Genomic DNA, 20,707 nt, shown 5'->3' on the forward strand with positions numbered 1-20,707 from the left:
AACAAGTCCAAGACAGATAAACAGAAGAATGGCACATAATTGACCCCCTTCCAAAACCATGGTACCTGGGAACAAGGCTTTACGTGGTTTCTTACGTGTCCTGACTGGGCAAGCAGTTTCACTTCACGTGATAGGACTTCCTGAAGGCTGCTTTCTAGGAAAGAGTTGCCTGGGAGGGAGGGCAGAGATGCAGGCCTGATCCACAGCCCCAAATAAGATAAAGTGGGGTCAGTGATCGGCACACAGGTCCCTCTCCTCGGATTCCTCCATTCAGACAGTTAGCATATGGGATAAAACAGGGTTGGGCTTTCCTCTGGCTCTTTGTTGTGGGATGAGGTTTTCTGAGGAAAAGGAGAGGACATTGGCAATCACTTTCTGCTGGTCACAAGATCAGTATGGATTTTTTTCCTCTTTGATTGATTCTATTCCAATTTATCTTTACTGAACTGAGTTTGGAATCCCATTTAGGATTTCTCCTTTCCTTGACAAACTTTTTGGGTGAAGTGGGGAGAAACCACCCCTCATTCAAAATCGGTGTCTGGCCTCAAATTCCCACACTGCCTGTTTGTCTGCCTCTCTTCTACAAGAAAGAACATTACTGACAAATACAGAATTCCAGATTTTAAATGCAGAATTCTGTTTGTTCAGGAGGGAAGTCCCCACCCACCCACCAGCCATGGGAAATTTCATGGCCATGGCCACAGCCTGGCTTCCTCACTGCTCCTGTTATAAGTATTCTTATTTTGACATACAGTAGATTTGAGGATAGTTTTACTTCTGTTTGGTTTTTTTCCTCTTCTGTTCTTGCTGGGTTCCCCCCATTATTTTAATTCTGACTTTTTCACAAGTAAACCATCTTGAGTGCATTTTCCTTTCCAAAGATGGGAGGTGATGCCAAATTGTAAATGCCTCAGGTCATTCTTGCTTCTCTTTCCCCAAGTGGTGCTGATGGTCTCCTGAAACTCTGGACAATCAAAAATAATGAGTGTGTGAAGACTTTAGATGCTCACGACAACAAAGTATGGGCCTTGCATGCTAACAAGAAGGATGATACCGTGGTGACCGGCTCCACAGATTCAAAGGTCTTATTGTGGAAGGTAGAACCTGCAAAGTTGGCTGATCTTAAGCTCCCAATTCTAGCCTGGCTTATCTGCTTTACCTTCTTTTTTTTCTTATTTTTGATTTTTATTATTCTCCTTATTAGGCTTCCCTAGGACTAAGTATTCTAAGCGACAGGATCCTGTCACAGTATTGATTCAATCTGTAATAAAGGGCTGCCATTTCTCAACGACATCGGTCAATGCTACTTTTTCATTTCTTCATGGAGCCAAGCCCGTCAGTTTATCAATCTGTGCCATTGATTTAAAATTTGGAAACTCAAGTCATTCAGGAATTCCTCATTTCCCCACAAACATAGAGCGACAACTGAACAGATCTTATTGTGATACCTGTTAACTTGGTTGATGTTAATGAAAGGCCAGAGCTTGGTTGATCTTAAGACCTGGTAATTGTCACATGAATATAGATGGAACCTCAATTAATCTGGTCCTAAACAAAATAGAGCCAGAATCTTAAATTGAAACAAACAAGTACTAGAGCAACTGATACAGATTTGGTGTGATGTATTCAGTGTTTTATTTCCAAAAGCATTCTGCACAGCTGAATTTTTGAAAGCCCCTTTGAAAGAGCTTTTCAGTATTACTGTATTAATACAACCAAATACAAGCTAAATCTGCTTCTAAATTTGCAATAGTACCTAGACTTATAGTGCTTTACACCACTCTCTGGGATGTTTACAATGTTTCCCCCAACAATCTGGCTCCTCATTTTACTGACCTCTGAAGGCTAGGAGGCTGAGTCAACCTTGAGTCAGTCAGGACGAATTCCTGGCTGTGGGCAGAGTCAGCCTGCAATACTGCGTTCTAACCACTGCTCCACCAGGGCTCTTTCATGGCCACCTTTTGCAAACCCGCATTCGCTGCTGGGTTTTACTATTGATTGCTTAGCTTGCTGCTTCTTTTGTGCCAAGCACTGGGTCTAGAAGTAGCCTCACTTACCTTCCTGATTCTTCAGGGCAGAAATCCACTTAGATACCACACCTCATTTAGATCAGCAGTAGGGAGGACAAAAGCACACCTGTGTTTTTTAGGATAGCTCCTGAATTTCAATATTTTAAAGTGACTTTTTCCCCAAATGTATTTTGTCCAGGTTTTTGTTTTGCTTTTCTACAGTTCATTAATACAGGTAAAGGATGGAATGTAATAACATTTGGTAAGAGAATATATATACAATGCTTCCTTGGTTGAGTCCTCAATATTAATTTAAAAATCTACTATGAATTAATTTTGCAAGCTGTCACAAATTTGGTAAGTTTCCCATATTGCGTGCCTTAGATCTGTCCTTCTTCAATAGTTCACTTGGATTGCAGATTACCAGAGGCTGCAAAGAAGGAATGGTATCATTCCAGCTTCTAAATTTAATATAAATACAGTTCTTACCAAGAAGAATTTTGGCAGTTGAGATAGCAGTCAGCATTTTTATTTCGAGGTTGCATCTCTTCAGACTGATAGGAAGCATTCAGTACTTGGGATTGGCTGGTATTATTCCAAGGGGTTTATGGATGAATTGCTGCTTTATAGCAGTTCCATTTAAAAACAAGGCAGTCTGCTCAGCTGCTTCATCAACTGTACTCTACTATTTTAGCTTTATAAGAGAAAGAAAACTTTTGTAGCATAAATTGCTCTGGAAGATTGCTCTGTATTTGTGATACATCTCTCATCTTTTAGAATACTTACAAGGATTGATCTTATCATTCCAGGGGTATCTAATAGATCGTTTTGCACTTTTTGTGCAATAGCTTATCTGAAAGGCTCATTTTCAGATAGGTGCCAAGATAGCAACTGGAACAGCAACTAAAATTCAGCTGTTAATTAATCCTCCAAGAGTCTCCCAGGAAGGGATCCCATACAAGTAAATCCTAAAGTCCAGTGGGCTGGTCTGAACTCCCCCCTATTGAGTTCCACCATTTCCACCACTCAGGACTCCTCAACTTTAGAAAGAGTCAAGAACTACTGAGAGGATTTGATACCATGTTTTCTTCTTTGTCAGAGCTTTGTCTCCAACTTCAGAGGAGGAAATAGAAATATACATCAGTCTGAGTCAGAACTGTTAACATTCCAAAGGAAGTGTTGAACTTGATATACAGATGCACAAAATTTCCAAATGTGGCATCCTGTTCTGCTAGCAACTTTTATTGGTGTCATTCTATGGTTATACTGTAGATGTACTTCTAGAAGATCGGAAATTTGGCCCACCAATCTAGTAGCACAGGAACAAGCTCTCGGAAAGAGTGAGACTTATTGTAGTATTTTATGGGAAGACTCATTTTAATTACCTATATAGCTTGGAGACAACCAGGAGTAATCATGTAGGCCAAGCTACCTTAAAGACCAATTGCTATAGGAAAAAATATTAAGAAATAATTTAAGGTACATCATAACATAATTAATTAGATAAATTCTTAATAGATATGTAATGGATTGGATTATAACCTACCAGAAGATCTCCTGAATGGTAGGTAACTGTCATTTTTAAAAATTAAATAATAAATTCATTAAAAATTCAACATTTTCATATAAAACATACCCACATCGTTGAACATGTTTCAGTCAGTCAATATAGTCTTGAATTACTTAGTTAATTTTAAAAAGAAGAATTTTCATATTTCAATCCCAAATCTGAGCCAGATATTGGAGCCGAAGCGGTTGATAGAATTTTGTCTTCTGGGGCAGCTGAAGAGAAAGTGAGGATTAACAAACGTTTTCTCCTCCTCTGGTTTTGTACGTGCGAGCCTGAATCCAATTCCAAATTAGTTATATGGAAAAGAGTCGATTTACATCTCATTTTAGAGCATTCCAGAGATGAATGGAATGATTCAAGATCAAGAGGCCTTCCAAGAGAGGGAGGAAGAAGCAGTGCTTCCACCAAGGAAATGAGTTCATGAAATTATGAGACAAATTTAGTCTCCTTAGTGGAATAACTTGGGCAATAACCAAACAATTCAATCACCATGTTAAATTTGTCCAGTAAAAATTGTACTTGTGTTACTTACTACAAGCAGCAAGAAGAAGAGTGATTGAGGGAAGAAGCTGTCTTTCCAGCTCTTAGCCTTCTGCAGAGTAGAATCCTGAAGGGGAAAAGTGTTCAAACACCAGCCCCCTCATGCTCTGGGGCTGCAAGAGCCCCACTGTCCCACATGCCTGGAGAGTGATGCTTCCTCCTCGTGCCATTGCAGGTGATAGAGGGGGCTGTCAGATGCTCCCCGTCTGTGGTCTATTGCTTTCCTTCCAAAGCCATCCAAAGATTTTGAACCATAAAATCACTTCCAATAAGTGCTGAAATCTAAAAGGTTCCTAAATTTTTTTTACTCTGGACTCAGAATAATTGGTATGATTGACAAATTAATGTGGTTGCATCTTTTCATGGCTATGTGCCCAACAGTTTGAAGCAATATTGTGTTCTGTGCATGGTTGTTGCTTTGGTTCCAAAAAGCTGGCAGGTTCTCATGTGGTTCAAAGGTTTTATTCTCTTCTGAAGCACCAACCACTCCATTTGGCGATTTTTCTATTTGTGTTTCATGTCTCTATCTGTTAAAAGGATGTCACTCAAACAGAACTCGAAGAAGAGCAAGCAAAGCAAGAGGAACAGATCCTGAAGTGAGTAACCCTGAGCAGCATTTCAGCGTGTTTTCATCTGGCGTCTTCCAGTCGTTAGGCAAGAGGCGCTGCCCTCTCCAGCTGACATGGCAGGATCTGCTATTCTCTGAGTTGATCCCACATGCTTATATAAAATTATTAGCATATAGTTGGTATTCTGGATGAATATCTGAGCTTTGCTTTTAGGTATTTTGGAAAAGGTGTAATTGTGCAAAGAGAAGTCTCTAAATTTGTTTTGGGAATCTGCCATGTGTTGTGTGTGTAATTGGTGGCATCTAATTGCTTTTTAATGTATTGCTTAATTAACTGCAATAAATATAGTGTATAGGTTGCAGGCTTGCAAATAAGATTATAAAAAGTATGAATTTGCATAAAAGGTCTAATTCATTTGCCTGTTATAAAAGAATGCTGTATTTGAATTAGGGAGCTTCAGCTAAAAAAACACTTGAACAGTTTCCATGTGTGACAGCTTCTCAGCAATTCTTCTTCTACCCAGCCAAGTGGTTACCTGAAAGGGTTATATAATTGACACTGACTGGGGTCTCGGTCCCATTTGGCTGGTGTAGCAAAGTGCATAACTCCCAGCTAAGGCATCAAGAATAGTCCCAGCACAATTGGATTGTGGAGAAGGTGGACTAGACGCTTCAGGGCAGGATGAAAAGCTTTTTAGCTATACTGAAGGAAGGGACAACTCCCTATGAGCCCAAACAAAGTAGAAAGAGTTCGTTTGCACAAGTGGAACCAGGCCTTTCAGCAGAGCAACTCTCTTCTGGGCTACCTCCTGCTTTCTTCAGTCCATTGCAAGGTTGCAGTTAGACAGAAATGGCCTTTGCTGTTATTAACATTTTGGGAAATCCTTGACAAATTTCCCAGGGCCTTCTAATTCCCTTGAGCTCCTCACCTTTGCTGAATTACTATTAGAAAGGAAGCCATTCCCTGCCTCTCGGGCTGGCGGAAGGGCATCATCTCTTGCTGCCATCTTATCTCCATCTTGCTGGCTTTGGTCAGTCAGTGGCTGTATGAGTGTGTTTCCATGGGCCACTTTGTGTTTCGGTCAGAAACACAACTTTAACGTTGTGGTAAAAGCTAAATGGCCAACACAACAGAGGAATGGGGGTGAACTCAGGTGTAGAAAAAACTCCCCTTGTGAATCTAAGAAAGACGGTGGGTCCCTTCTCACCTGCCTTGGGTGGGCTTGCTGCTTTTTCACTTTAGTCCTGTGGCCCCCAGCTCTAGCTAGCAGCTCCCAGCCCGCATTTGCATCTTCCTGTCTTCCAGAGACCAGGAGCTGGCTAATCTGCTGCACAAGAAGCAGTTCCTGAAGGCCCTGGGCTTGTCGCTCTCCCTGGACCGGCCTCATACGGTGCTGACCGTTATCAAGGGTGAGTGAGACCTTGTTTCAGAGGAGTTTCATCAGACACGCCCATCCCCCCCACCCCCACCCCCGAGTCCCACTCAGTGGCCTGACGCTGCACATCACACCTAAGGAGGTCTGATCAGCCTCCATAGGCTTATTTCCAAGAAAGCCCAAGCATTACTTTTTCAAAGGGTTTGTTGATTTCCCCCAAATTTCGTAATAGAATTGTTTTGTCTGTGAAACACCCAGAGATATTATGGGGTGTCTATACAGATACGTGAATGTGCAGCTAGAATCACAGTCTATCATAATTACCAGTTTGCTGGATGGGGAGGTCTTTGCTTAGAAGAACACAGTTGTTGTGGATGTGTTGCTATTGGGAGAAAAAAAAAACCAAAAGAAAACATATTTAGAGAGCAGGCTACCTGCACCTTGGGCTAGATCTGAAACTTTAGTTCAAGAGCCAATCTAAAGGTTGCAAGAAAAATCATGATTTTTAAAGCTACGGTAGACAATAAAATACACAGGAAGAGTAATATTTGTCCTATTTCATTAAATCAAATTTAATTTTGTCCTAAGATGCCCCACTTTGTTTGTGATCTTATTTTCTTATGAAGTGTATCCCCTGGTCCAACATCTAAAGGGACAGCCAGGATTCTCAGTCTCAAAACATTGTACATCTTGACATACAAGGATGTTGTAATTATATTATTATATCAGTAAATATATAATTATATAACTATATTGTGCTTGTGATGTCCTTTAAGGACATTAATATTAAAAGATATTTGCAACATACTACATTTATTCAGATGAGCATGGTAAAAAATTGCAGCCTGGGTGTCCAGTCACACCACCGGTGGTCATTTAGCGATTGTCCAAAGTTACTGTAGACCTCTCCAGAGTTACTTACCTATGTTTGAAATCCTGATGGCTACCCCGCCACGATCGCATTTTGGGTGCTTGGTAACTGGCTTGCATTTGCAGAGTCCTGCAGCACATGACTGCCGCTTTTCATGGTTTTTGGCTTTTTTTCAGCATTTACTTCTGGATTACGGCAGAAGTCACCTGTTGCATATAATGGATTCATTTAATGACCATCACAAAAATGGTCATAAATTTGGATGTGGTCACCTGGTAATGAATGCCATGACTTATGACCATAATTCCAGGGTCAATTATAGTCGAAAGTCAAGGACCACCTGTAGTTTGTCCAACACAGCCTTGAGAATATGATGGAGGGTGGGTGACTTTCTTAGTAGAGAGCAGGATCACAGGTGCAGTTGGCCTTTCAGCTCTTTGTTTTTGTCCCATTGTTTTCTGCCCACCGGGAATTTGATCACGATTGGTCATCTTGTCTCCCTCAGCCATCCTGAAGGAGCCCAGAGGAAAAGAAGACTTGGCCAGGAATTTGATGAAGTTGCGCAAAGACCAAAAGGGTCAGTATATACCAAGTTGGCCCAGCTTCCGCATGCACATGAGTGGTGTTTTTTTTTTTTAAAAAAAAGTTTAAATGTATTTTAATGTATACAGGTGCATGCAGACATCTGTGTGTACCAAAGACAAACAAGGCAGGTCATAGGAGGAAGTTCTGCGTCCAGACTTCTTTCTTTTTATTGAAAATTGGCTCTTTGGAGGGACACAGTGTGGTAAAGTGGTGAAGATATCAGGCTGGAGAAAAGGAGTTCTAGTCCCAAAATCCAGCTAGAGGACCTTGGGATAGAGTTGCTCAGCTTTAAGAAAGACTCGAGATAAACTAAAAGTAGGAATAAAAATAGATGGTGCAGAAAAAGGAAAATAGAAAAGAAAGAAAAAATAAGAGTATAGTAAAGAAAATGAAAAGTTTATAAAGAAATGACTTCCTCCTTCACAAGTATTTTAGTAACTTACCACCTTTTCTAAAGATGAAACAAATCTCCTTTCCCCATCTCTTATCTATAAACAATCCCTTAAAAGCTCATCATTCAGTCCTGATCACCAAAAGTCCATTAAGGGCCCATAGATAACCCCATATCTATTTTAGATTTGATCAAATAAACCAACTTTATATTCCTTCTTTTTAACAATTTTAACAATCTTGATCTTTAGTTCCTTCAAATTAATATTCTAGAACCTGGTTTATTTTCATTTTTTTCTTTGTTCCTTTTCACAAAATTATTCAAAACTTTAACAAGCTTCTTCTATAGGAAAATTATCCAGGTCACTTCTTAGTTTGTTACTTGTATTTGTTACTTTTAATTATTAAGACATCAGCAGAATTCTTTTGTATATTCAGAGTAGCATTTTTTTTACATATTATTCTTGTAGCCTGTCATTTATAAATCCATTTTCAGTTCAGACCCAGATCTTTGTATTGTCTGGTAAGATTTATTTCTCTTCTGTAACATTTTAAATACTCTATTTAGAAGCAGACACTCTTAATATTTATTTGTGGCTTCATTGTTCAAAAATATCCTTCAGTGTATTGAATGTTAAAATATTTTGCTCCATACTGTATTTGTAAGTCAAATGTAGGTGTTCTTTTTCTTTAATTGTGATCTTTAGTTCCTTTAAATTTTCTCCAGTGTCCAACTTTCATAGTCTCATTGTAGTCTCATTTCAAAACTTCAAGTTGGTTCAAAATGCAGCAGTCCGTATGATTCTGCATAAGTTGAGATTTGTGCATGTGTCACCCTTTTTATGGGAACTGCATTGCTTACCAATGAACAATCTAAGGGGCTATTTGTCACCTTTAAAGGCCTACTCCAGCCCACTGGAGCAGGAAGGCACAGTATGTTGTGGATCCCATTGATTAGGGAACTAAGAGGACTAAGGAAAAAGGCCTCTTCTGCGGTGGCTCCCTCCCTCCCTTAACATTTCCCTGGAGATAAGATTGACACATACATACCCCTTCCAACTTTCTACTTTTCTGGAATGCCCTGAAGACAAGGATTGGAGGACTGATTGACATGGAGCCAATAAGGTGGCTGTTGTGAATGTGTGGTTGCTGTCATGGGGGCTGGAAGATGGGATGGTAAGTTTATGGGTTCTTACATGGCGAAACGTTAATATTGTAAGCTGCCTGGGAGTTACCTTGTGTGAGTTAACTGGCCATGTTTGTTTGTTTAATAAAGTAGGCAAGTAAGAGGCACATCCTAATCTCACAGCCCTTAACAGGGCAGGTATGAACTCGGCAGGCCCTCATTCCTAATGTGCTTCTCCTCCCCACCCCTCCCCCCACCCCAGAGGCAGTTTTGAAGTTTTCCATCACGTGGAACACCAATACACGGAACTGCCTCGAGGCCCAGGCAGTGGTGGAGATCCTCCTCAAGCATGAGAATCCAGAGGATCTCTTGAAGTATGAAGGGATCAAAACTGCGGTGGAATCTCTGCTGCCCTACACAGGCAAGTGGCTCTTCTTCCAACTTCATCAGTACATGATGGCCCTTGTTTCTCCAAGAAACCTGCACTTAAATAGGATGAAATAGTAGACTTTAACTGTTGAAATGTACATTTGATATTTTAGGAAATAGAGACAAGTTCTTCTTGTGTGCTCAGCTCAGTTTTTAGTGACGGCCCTATCACAACCTAACAACTCTGATTGCTCTGCAGGTCTGGGCTCTTCATCACGCTTCTACTGTTCAACCCATCGTGGCTCACCTCCAAAGTAGGGCCTGATACCTGAGTACCTTACAGTGTCTCAAGCAAACAATATATGTGGAACAGTGGAAACCCGCCCTGCCCCCCCCCCCCATCCCATTTTCAATCTTTTAGGTCAGGGGGATTTTCAGTGAGGGCGGGGTTTTTCCTGAATTCTTCTTATATCATCCGGCTGCTCAGTGAGACTCCGTGCAAATCAGCTTTTTCTGCCAGACAGGAATTGGTTCCTCAGTCACAAACCTAGTTTCAGGGTGGGTGTGCGCCTCAGAGGGCAAAGGGGGCCTTAGAGTGCAGATGATCTTTCCAGGAAGGCCTCCCCAAGGTAGAAAAATCCCTCCAGGTAAACTTCTCTAGAACCAAGCGCCTCCCCCCCCTTCCCCCCCCCCATCTCCCTCCCCCCCTCCAGGCAAAAGGGAAATTCCCAAACCATTTGGCAGCTTGGGGCCTGAGCTCTGTCCAAGAAAGCAAAGTTCAGGGAGTTTCATTATTATGTCATCAGATGTAACTTCCAATTTTCCTGGTGGGCCTGCAGCATCTTATGTTGCTTTGAATGTGAAGCTAAATATTTCTCTGCTGAGGTTTTTTTTTTCCTTCTCAGCCTTGGAAAAGATTATTAGCTCATATGATCTATATTAACAAAATTATAATCATGTGAAATTCTCATATTTCTAGGCAATTTCATGTGAAATTGCCTAGAAATATGAGATCATGAAACAGTTCATGGACATTTGATAAAGTTGGTTGACAATTCTTTACTTTGCTCCTTGTTGGAAAAATTGAATTCAGATATTGACAGGAGACAACTATGTCTCCTACAATGCAGCGGTATATTTATTTTTGCCCTCTGTTTAAAGTGCCTGTGTCTCTTGGTTATAGTAAATTTCCTACAGGAAAAATACTGTGATTGCAGAATTATTGTCAGGTCTGCTTCTACTCAAATCCTGGGAAAGAAAAACCCTTCAGTGCATAGATTTAGAGGAAAGGTACTTTTACTAGGAAAAAAGTGACTGTAGTTAATCCAGGCAAGATCTGAGGCAAAACCCCATGAAAACCCCCTGAGAGCCCCCCCACCCTGTAACTAGACAACCAGAGTTCAACCAGTGGCCCAAAGCCTTTGATTCAGGTGCATTGTCTCTGGCTGCTGCAAACCAAAGCTTGAAGAAATGGCCTTGGAGAGAGAAGCAAAGTCCAAGCTGGCCATTGCAAAGCCTCGTGAAAAATGTCCCGTCTCCTCCTGCATGCTTCCCCCCACACACACACAAGTGCCCATCACCCCTCCCCTCCCGTTCCCAGCTGACATTAACCAAGCGAAGAAGGAAGGCTGACCTCCGTGCCCCGTTCCGTTCTCCCCTCACAGAGCTTTAGCCCTACAAGAAAGAAAAACCACAAAACACACAGGTAAAACAAAATAACACATCAGGGCTTGTCAAGGTATATTTGATGAAAGTTTTGGAGGAGTTTAGGAACTCGGACACGTTTAGCATTCACCCGTTTGTACTGTGCAGAGGGAAAATGTTTCCCCACAGGTAGGTATTAGGCTTCCTTGAATCCAGAATGTACTTAATTTCAAAATGCTGCTCTCCTTCAATTAAAATGGCCCAAGGGGGGCATCAGCTGCAGGGCAAAGAGTCACGCAGCTTCAGGTTTCAACAAGCTGCGGCAAAACCCAGGTGAACACACTCAGGCAACTCCATTGCAGAGTGACTGGATTGATTATCTTAACAATGGGGAATGGCCCCAACCTATTTAGGACCCAGTTTCTTCGACTGTTGGGTAGACTCTAAATATTTTATGGAGCAGTAAACTCTATCACCTCCTTTAAAATCTTTTGGCTTTGCACAATTTTTTTGTCGGCTTGTTTCTATTATGCTGGAGGTGCATCTTCCAGTGCCTTACGGGTTACCAGGCAAGTGCTTTCAGTTGTGCTATCCACACCCCTAAGGAGTGTACTTGAGGTTTTTCTTGGGGGAACTCTGACATAGCTACAAAATTCTGACCAGAGGCCACCTTAAATGGTGCACAGAATTGTTATAGGCTACCTCTGCAAAAGGTCAAAGGTCAGCCCAATTGTCCTAAACAAAGATTCTTAGAGGACTGGAGGTTAAAACATATGAAGAACGGTTGCAGGAACTGGGCCTGGCTAGTCTAGGGAAGAGAAGGACCAGGGGAGACAGGAGAGCAGCCTTCCAATATTTGAGGGGCTGCCACAGAGAGGAGGGAGGGGGTGAAGCTATTTTCCAAGGCACCCAAAGGCCAGACAAGGAGTAATGGGTGGAAACTGAACAAGGAGAGATTCAACCTGGAAATAAGGAGAAATTTTCTGACAGTGAGAACAATCAACCAATGGAACAGAAGTTGCCTTCGGAAGTTGTGGGTGCTCCATCACTGGAAGCTTTCAAGAAGAGACTGGACTGCCATCTGACATTTCCTACCTCTTGTCACTCAAGTCTCCTTAATGCCATCACCACTGAGAGCATTGCCTTTCGTGGCATGTTATCAAAAGAGCGGGAACCAATCTTCCCATGAAAGAATGTGATCAATTTGGCCCCAGCCTTAAAAACCACCAACTTCCAATGAGGCTGAGGAGGTAATCAACCATTGCCAAGGACAGCTGCCCTTGCCTGCCTCCTTAGTTTTCATTCCCTTTTTCTTCTTTGCAGAACGCCACTTCCAGAGGCTGGGACGGCTACTCCAGGCCTCCATGTTCCTGGATTTCATGTGGCAAAACATGAGGCTGGCTGAGGCTCCCAGGTGGGACGAAGACATGGAGACGTGACAGCTGAAGCTTATCTGCCAGTACTTGTCCACATCCCAAAACAGTTTGACCCTCCCTCACCAACAATGTTTTAAAGAATGCTTTTATATAATAAATATATAATAAATACATGCTTATTTGTATAAATAAACTTGTCTCATTTGCTGGGCCATACAAGTTCTCCACCTCAGTATCTTTTAAAAAATAACACACTTAATTCCTTTACAATAATTTTCACAGATGAACTAATCTACATAGTTTCACAGTCACCTTTTGGGAGGGTGGTGGATGGCATGCTTAGTTCACCAAGCTTGCTGAGCCCCGGTTGCTCTTCACTGTAGATGATTGAACAAGCCACAGTTGATACGGTTGGGATAACATGTTAAGGCTAAACCAAACAAACCAAATGATAATCCAGTAGGGTGCATGAATCAGGTCTCGCTTCTGCAGGAAGATGTCGTGGCCATAAAGGCAGGAGGACAGCTGAGCCTCTGCTGCTCTGACTGTATCCTCAGGGGTGGTTGGGCGAGATGAAGCAGGTGGGGATACAGGCGAAGGGCTTTGCCTTGCTCCCATCTCTTGCAGCTGTGGTGAACGAGCTTACAGAGGGCTTCAAAGTAGAGATGCAGCAACATTTAGGTTAGCACCAGCTTAGCACAGAAAACAGTATGAAGTGAGGAAGAAAGTCAAGATTCCTCACTTTTCTCCTTGTTGCTATAAGGAGGAGAGAGCATCTTGCTCAGACTTTCAAAGTTCCATTATTACACCCTTTAGCAAGAGAGTTCCAGTGGTCCTTCTGGAGTCTGTTTGCTGATCTGGACTACCTCAAAGGGCTGTTTTATTTATCGATGTATTAGATTTTTTAGTGCCTCTCATCTTGTCCAGGGGCAAATCTGGGCAGCTTTCAAACATAAAAACTGCTGGACATTAAGATGACAAAGAGCAGAGTAAGGAAGAGTACCTACCACCCACCATACAGACTGTAAACAATCCCAGCAGAGCTGTCAGGCTTACTGCATCAAATTCAGTGGCTCTGGTGCCCATGATGATTATCTGGATAGCATTAGTACAGTACAGAAGACTTCGACCTTATAAGATGGCCAGAATCGCCTTGTAGTGAGATGGGCAGCAAACAACTTTCATAAATAAAAAATACGTAACCTAGCTTGTCTTAATGTGCTTTATTTGCTTATTTAAGTTTAGATATCTAGCAGTGAGTTGCACACTAATTTCCAAATTTAATACACACCCTGTTGCTGTTCATGAGTGGATAAGGTTCCCCATAACAGGAATTATTATTCTGTGAGTGAAAGAAGTGAGGAAAGTCTCTGTGAAATGCAACTTGTTGAACTTTAAAAAAAAAAAAGGGAAGAGACAAAGTAAGTAATTTTATTTTTCACAGGTAGATTGCTTGGAGTTTGAAAGAACACACATTAATTACATGTCATTTTATTATTTCATATTGTATACATCTAACAACCTTCAAACCTCTAGACAGAAATCAGTTACTAAAATATTAAAATACATTAATAAGTAAGGAATATTAAAAGTATTAAAATGCCTCCATTCCAGTATATCATATTATTAAATATCTACTGTAGACCCCAACTTGGATACGTCAGTCAACAACTTCATATCAACTATGTTGATAGTTGAGTAGAAAGTAGGATTACTAGAACTTCTAAGGGCCACGCAGGACTCAGTTCTACTTGCCCATCTCTTTTGTTTAGGCAGAATTGGGTTAAGTCCTTCACAAAATATTCCAAGTGCTCCACACAGATATGTGTCAGCTCCATCCAGCATGGCGAAATGGCGCCCCATTGCAGGAGGTGATGTCACCCAACCTGGTGAAAAATGTCCCCTCCTTTCCCTTCCAAGGCATTGGCTCCAAGATGAAAGCTCTTAAAGTGGTGCTTTCAGCTTGGTCTCTCTCTAGGGAAATGGAGGTGTATCCCTCGGTGGAAGGTCATCTTTTGTGCCGCTTCAGCCAGACCCTCTGACTTTAGAAGGGGACAATTCTCAATTCTAACCTTGAGTAAGGAACTCGGTGATTCCTTCCACACACAACAGGTATTTTGTATATCAATAAATCTTGGAGTCCAATGATGTCAGTTTGCGCTTACTTACTTCTTTTCTACAGCTGGGAACCAGCTGGGCTTCTCCAGAGCCCTTCTGCAGAGCCCTTCTGGTTAGGCTGCTACATTTTTGGAGGATTTCACAAGGGGAGGGGCGTGGGGGCACAATGGGACCACTAGGCAAGGAGCCCACACCAGAGGAGGGAAGCAAATGGACAGGTTCTCTGGAAGATTCCCCTTCAAAGCCCGGATGGTTCTGCTGCTGCTGGCTTAAGGAGGCGCTTCCTGGGGTGCCAGATGTCTGGAGAAGCGTCTCTGTGAGGACAAGGTGGCCCTCAGGATCAGAGGGACCACTCCCATTCCCAGAGGCTGGACTGGAATTTCCTGAGGTGGAACTTCTACTTGGAGAACGAATGCCTTGGCCCTCGAGTGAGCCAGTGTCTTTGCTTTGCATCTTCTGGCTGAGGTAAACCTGGTTCCTCTTTGGCTGGGCTGTGCAACTCTTGCTGCTGAGACTGGGGGCTTCGGTGAGGTTTGGCAAGGAGCTGCCTAAGGAGGGAGAGGCAAGAGCCAGGAATTTGCTAAGGGGGTTTCTGTACGGCTGGAGAAACAGGGAGGGAACAATGCCTGTGGTTCCATTGTACCTGGGAAGCCAAAAGGGGGACAGGTCAGGAAGAGAGTGCCTCAGCTCCACGACAAGGTCTGCTTGATTAGCCTAGCCCAACACGTTGTTGGGTCAGCCATAACCTCTAGGCATGTTGCTTCTCAACAACTACAGACCTGGATCTATGGCATTGTGGGGAGAGGGATAGCCCCAATCTCTTCAATAAAAGCTGATTTCTTTTTTAATGCCAACGTCCTAATATTAACTCTCTTGTGAAATTTCTACTTTCTAATTTCTGCATATGGATTTTGGAAGAAATTTTGAACTCTCCTTTAGCTCCACAGAGAGTTGGATGCTGTTCCCCAAAGAGGAAAAAGCAAGAAAGGGGACAAACAGCCATTGTCCAGTTCTGGTGGATCACAATTTCCATCGTTTCTCAACACAAATCATGCTAAGGCTTAGAGTTGATCAACCTGTGGAGGATTTTATGTAGCGTTTCCCTACCCCTCAGAGGCCTTTGCTTGGCCTGCCTCCCTGATTGCCAGGCTCTCGTTCTTCCAGGACCCCCTTTGTCACTGATTGCCCTCAAAATCCAACCCAGCCCAACAAGCAACACAACACTCACAGGACCTCCACAGAATTAATGTCTAATCATTCCATTGTTTCTGACTAAGTGAACTACAACTCCAGAAAGGTAATCTCTTCATAATATTTGTTATTCTGAAAAGGTGCTACCAGATCCTCTTGATTTGGTGAAGAGAGCCCAAGATTTTTGTCTACTAATGTTTCAAGGTAGCAAGTATAATGCAGTATTCAATATTTCTTATCAGGCTGTCAACAACTAGTAGACACCATGTCATGGTCTGTGGGCAGAAACTGGCCAGTGCCCCATTGATGTGCCCAAACGGAGTTCCTCCCCCACAGCCCAGCCCACCTCCTGGCTTACCAAACCAGCCACCAGCCACTGTCTGATTTCTCCAGCACTTCCACCACAATCCCAAACTCAAGGGAGAGTTCATCTGGTTCCTTGGCTCTGTAGGCCTGGGTGACATAATAGAACATCCCTGGAAGAAGAAGAAGAAGAAGAAGAAGAAGAAGAAGAAGAAGAAGAAGAAGAAGAAGAAGAAGAGGAGGAGGAGGAGGAGGAGGAGGAGGAGGAGGAGGAGGAGGAGGAGGAGGAGGAGGAGGAGGAGGAGGAGGAGGAGGAGGAGGAGGAGGAGGAGGAGGAGGAGGAGGAGGAGGAGGAGAGGAGGAGGAGGAGAAGAAGAAGAAGAAGAAGAAGAAGAAGAAGAAGAAGAAGAAGAAGAAGAAGAAGAAGAAGAAGAAGAAGAAGAAGAAGAAGAAGAAGTAGTGTGAGTGCAAAGACGCCTTGTAACTTTGAACTGTCTTCAAACAAACAGTCATAAGTCAAGGATCGCCCATATTGTAAAAATGCCAGTGGGCTGATGTGAGCTTTCTTGCCAACATAACATTCCTTTTAAAAAAGTAAAATAATCTAAAACAGACGGATGGGTGTGCAGGGACCCTGGGACCACCAGAATGCAACACCAGTTCCTGATCTGAAGATCTGGCTGGGAAGGGGATTGGCTCCACAGCCTTTAGAAATAGAAAAAAATGGTTGGATCTGCACTATTTCATGCCATTATCTCTGTACTACAATAGTATTTCCCAATCTTAGCAACTTTAAGAGATGTGGACTTTGACTCTCAGAATTCCCCAGGGAACATGGGAATTGTAGTCCACATATCTTAATTGTCATGTTTGGAAAGCAGAAAGTCTACAGAAAGAGTTAGGGGGGCAGTTAAGATTCACCTTCCTCGTCGTTTTCTTCCATGATGGGCATTTCTTTGCTGTCCTCCAGGTACGGAGCTGGGAACCAGGCGATTTGCTTTCGGTTGTTTTCCACTAGCCACCATCCTGAGGCAAAAGATCATGGAGGGGTCAAGAAATGAGCTGGGTGCTCCCTGGCATTCCTTGGGGCAAAAAACAGGCACGGAGGGATTGCAAACATCGATCTTCTATTCCCACCCAAAGGCCCTCAGCTTCCTTCGGGAGCCATAATTGGACCTTAAAAGCAAGTCGAGGGCGAAGCCATATTGACATGGCCTGGTGAACAGCCAGCTAGGCTTGGATCTGGGCCTCTCCTGGGCCTCAGCAAATGATTCCCCTCAAATTTGCTTCCAAAGACTTCCTTCAGTTGACCTGGGTTGCTGGTGGCTTCGTGAAGAGGCCAAGACTCTTCAACATCTTCATAAACCATTTACCGTATATGCCGGCGTATAAGGCGACCCGGCGTATAAGACGACCCCCAACATTTCCACTCAAAATATAGTTTGTTATATACTCGCCCCTCTTCCGCACGCCTTCCACTTTTGCACTTTTTTTTTTTTTTGAGGCACTTTTGCGCACCGTGGAAGCGAATCCCGTGAAGCCGAAAGGAGCAGCCAGCCTTCTCCCAGCTCCCAAGGAAGCGAGGCTCGCACCGCCCGGGCTCCGCTGAGGTATCCGGCTGGGGCTGTCAGGAGTTGTTACCGCTGGCGCGGCTCCGCGGCTCCAGTCCGCGTTGCCTCGGGAAGGAAAGGCAAAAAGGAAGAGCCACGGCGGCGCTTTGCAATGGCAGCAGCGGCTCCTGGTTTTGCCTTTCCCTTCCCGAGGCAATGCGGGACTGGAGCTGCGCGGAGCCGCGCCAGCGGTAACAACTCCTGACAGCCCCAGCCGGATACCTCAGCGGAGCTCGGGCGGTGCGAGCCTCGTTTCCTTGGGAGCTGGGAGAAGGCTGGCTGCTCCTTTCGGCTTCACGGGATTCGCTTCCACGGTGCGCAAAGTGCCTCAGCCGCAGGCAGCCGCAGTGCTTCCCAATTACTATTTGCCGGCGTATAAGATGACCCGGCGTATAAGACGACCCCCCCAATTGGAGGCATGTTTTTCAGGGCAAAAAAGTCGTCTTATACGCCGGCAAATACGGTACATGAGAGAACAGAAGGGGAACTCATCAGATTTGCAGATGACGCCAAGCTGGCAGGAAGAGTCAACACTCGGGAAGATAGGCTCAAGATCCAGATGGATCTCGACATATTTGAACACTGGGCCCTACCTAACAAAATCAAATTTAATGTAACAGAAAAGCAAGGTCTTAAACTTAGGTAAGAAAAATCAAAAGTACAGGTACAGACTAGATGAAAGCTAGTAACTGTGAGAGGGATCTTGGAGTCTGAGTGGACAGTCACTTATATAAAAGCCAATAGTTTGCGGCAGCAGCCAAAATAGCCAATGCAATCCCAGGCTGCATCAACTGGTGGGATAGAATCAGGTCACGTAAAGTACTAGTACAAAGCCTTAGTAAGGCCACCATTAGAATACTGCATCCAGTATATCTTATTATCCTTGGTTGGATTCATACATCCACATGATACAGTTAGTTTGATTTTGGTTCAGCCTGTTGTGTGAACTTTCCAAGGGTAGATTGTAAATCATGATTTGTGGCTTAGAAGTGGTTAAAGGGTGAGATGGTGAGTCTTAGGCATGAAAGCCAATTGAGTGTTCTTGGGTCAATAACCAGGAGAGTGTGAGTTCTAGTCCTGCCTTAGGCTGGCTGGGTGACTTTGGGCCACCAGCCCAGCCCACCTCACAGGGTGGTTGTGGGGGGCGAGTAGGAGAAGGAAGGAATAGCAGAGATCTTTACTGCCCTGTAACTCAGGGTTTCTACAAATAATAATGGCAAAATATAAATAAATTCATTAAATTATATCTCTATATATAAAAATGGATGTGTGTGTGTGTGTGAGTAGTGGGATTCAATTTTTTTCTACTACCGGTTCTGTGGGCGTGGCTTGGTGGGCATGGCAGGGGAAGAATACTGTAAAAACTCCAGTCAGAGGTGGGATTTGCCATTCTCCAAACTACTCAAATTTTCTGCTATTGGTTCTCCAGAACTGACCCCCTTGGGGGGGGGTGCCTTAAAATGGCTTCTACTGTACAGCACAGTGGACTTGCCATGGTAACGGCTTCACAGTACTCCAGTACTCCACAAGGGGGCTCCCTCTCAGCCCTCCAAGGAAGACTTGCAATGCTGCGCGAGAGACAGTACAACAGCGTGAGCCCCGACCAAGGATTTTCCGGTCTAATATAGGACTGGGATAAATAATTACCCGGGCGATGCCGGGTTATCAGCTAGTAAATAAATAATAAATGAACCATGTTCAGGAGTGCCCACAGGCAGCCAGGCCTTGACATCCAATTTCTGCCAGGAGGCACAGGGTTCCCTACCTGTCCTGTCCTTCATCAGCACTTCCAGCTTTTCTGCCTTGGTGGCTTCAAAGGGCTTGTTTTGGGTGTCTTGAGTTCGAAAGGGCGCAACACATTGGTACATCTGGGAGATGACCGGCTGGGTGATGGTCGGAATGGGTGCCCTGGGAGCCTCTTTCTTCCTCTCTCCCATTTCAGAAGGCAAAACAATGATGCTGCAGGAGGAAAGTCATGACATTTGAATGGATATTGCCACCGCAGCGTCTTCCAGGGATTCCTAAAACTGCAGCTCGTAACAGCTGCTGCAGGCAGTCCTCAGCTTATGAGTCCTCAGCCTTTGTTCAGCGAATGCTCCAAGGACCGCAGTGCTGAAGGAAGGGACTGGTGAGGGCCCCTGCGGCCCCCTGATTGCCACCTGGGTGCTTGGCCAGTCAGCGGGAGAAGTTGGCAGGGCTCCTCCTCCTCTCTGGGGACTGGCTGAAAAAGCCCAAACTTTTGGCCCAGCGCCCTTTTCAAGCCACCCCCAGTCAGGACTGGGCTTTCTCAGCAGGCAGCACCGGGCTGGGTTTCTGCAGGGATCCTTGCTTGGACCTGGGCATGGAGCTTTGCCAGCTCCCTTTCTGCTCTTGGGGCGGCTGGAAAGGCTCCCTACCGAAACCCAAGTGAGCCCCTGGAGCTGCCAATGCAAGCAGTTCTGAGGCCCTTTTGCGGTGGCTTTGCGGAAGACTTTTTGTATTGCAAAGAGTTTAGTTACATATTTTGATTTCCTCTTCATATCAATACGGAACTCTTGTAACCTTAGAGCACTCTCTGAATCAATCTGCTTGTTTTTCAGTCTTGCTTGCTGAATAAAGGAAAACAGCTTGTGAAATTCTGACTTTTCCTTCCCCTCCCAGACTTACCCAGTCAAGATCAGATCTTGCAGTTTCACCATTAAGTTCCAGGTAGTCCTTGACTTATAACAGTTCATTGAGTGACCATTCAATGTTTCAATAGCACTGAAAAACTAACTGTTTTTCACCCTTACAACTGTTGCTGCTCCCCACATGGTCAAACTTCAGATGCTTGGCAATGGGTTCATATTTATGACAGTTGCAGAGTCTTGTGGGGTCCTGTGAAAGTTGCTTCTGCAACTCTCTGCCAAGCAAAGTCAACGGGGAAGCTGGATACACTTAATACGTGTGTTACTGACTTAGCAATTGCAATGATTCACTTAACAAAAGTGGCAAGAAACGTTGTAGAATGGGGCAAACTCACTGAATAAATGTTTCACTTGGGCTTAATTGTGGTCGTAAGTCGAGTACCACCTATATTTAT

General features: G+C 43.8%; 2 protein-coding genes across 4 annotated transcripts in view; one reads left to right on the forward strand and one right to left on the reverse strand.

Moving 5' to 3' along the window:
- The window catches only part of TBL3 (transducin beta like 3), a 36,428-nt gene extending 23,811 nt beyond the window's left edge, over positions 1-12,617 (forward strand). For both annotated transcript variants that reach the window (XM_026683562.2, XM_087973065.1), the window contains 6 exons: positions 941-1,097; positions 4,657-4,715; positions 5,994-6,097; positions 7,440-7,511; positions 9,298-9,456; positions 12,372-12,617. In XM_026683562.2, the coding sequence (XP_026539347.1) occupies positions 941-1,097; positions 4,657-4,715; positions 5,994-6,097; positions 7,440-7,511; positions 9,298-9,456; positions 12,372-12,487 (667 nt within the window). In that variant the 3' untranslated portion in view covers positions 12,488-12,617. The remainder of the gene's footprint in view (positions 1-940; positions 1,098-4,656; positions 4,716-5,993; positions 6,098-7,439; positions 7,512-9,297; positions 9,457-12,371) is intronic.
- Positions 12,618-13,632: 1,015 nt separating this feature from the next.
- NOXO1 (NADPH oxidase organizer 1) overlaps positions 13,633-20,707 on the reverse strand; it is a 42,791-nt gene continuing 35,716 nt past the window's right edge. For both annotated transcript variants that reach the window (XM_087973067.1, XM_026683597.2), the window contains exons 5-8: positions 19,412-19,605; positions 16,958-17,062; positions 16,092-16,209; positions 13,633-15,185 (exon numbers count right to left, since the gene is read on the reverse strand). In XM_087973067.1, coding sequence (XP_087829193.1) covers positions 14,549-15,185; positions 16,092-16,209; positions 16,958-17,062; positions 19,412-19,605 — 1,054 coding nt within the window. In that variant the 3' untranslated portion in view covers positions 13,633-14,548. The remainder of the gene's footprint in view (positions 15,186-16,091; positions 16,210-16,957; positions 17,063-19,411; positions 19,606-20,707) is intronic.

Source organism: Notechis scutatus, chromosome 12 (assembly GCF_049901735.1).
Source record: "Notechis scutatus isolate UNSWTSFEM ecotype Mainland chromosome 12, rNotScu1.2, whole genome shotgun sequence".
NCBI classification, from domain to species: Eukaryota; Metazoa; Chordata; class Lepidosauria; order Squamata; family Elapidae; genus Notechis; species Notechis scutatus.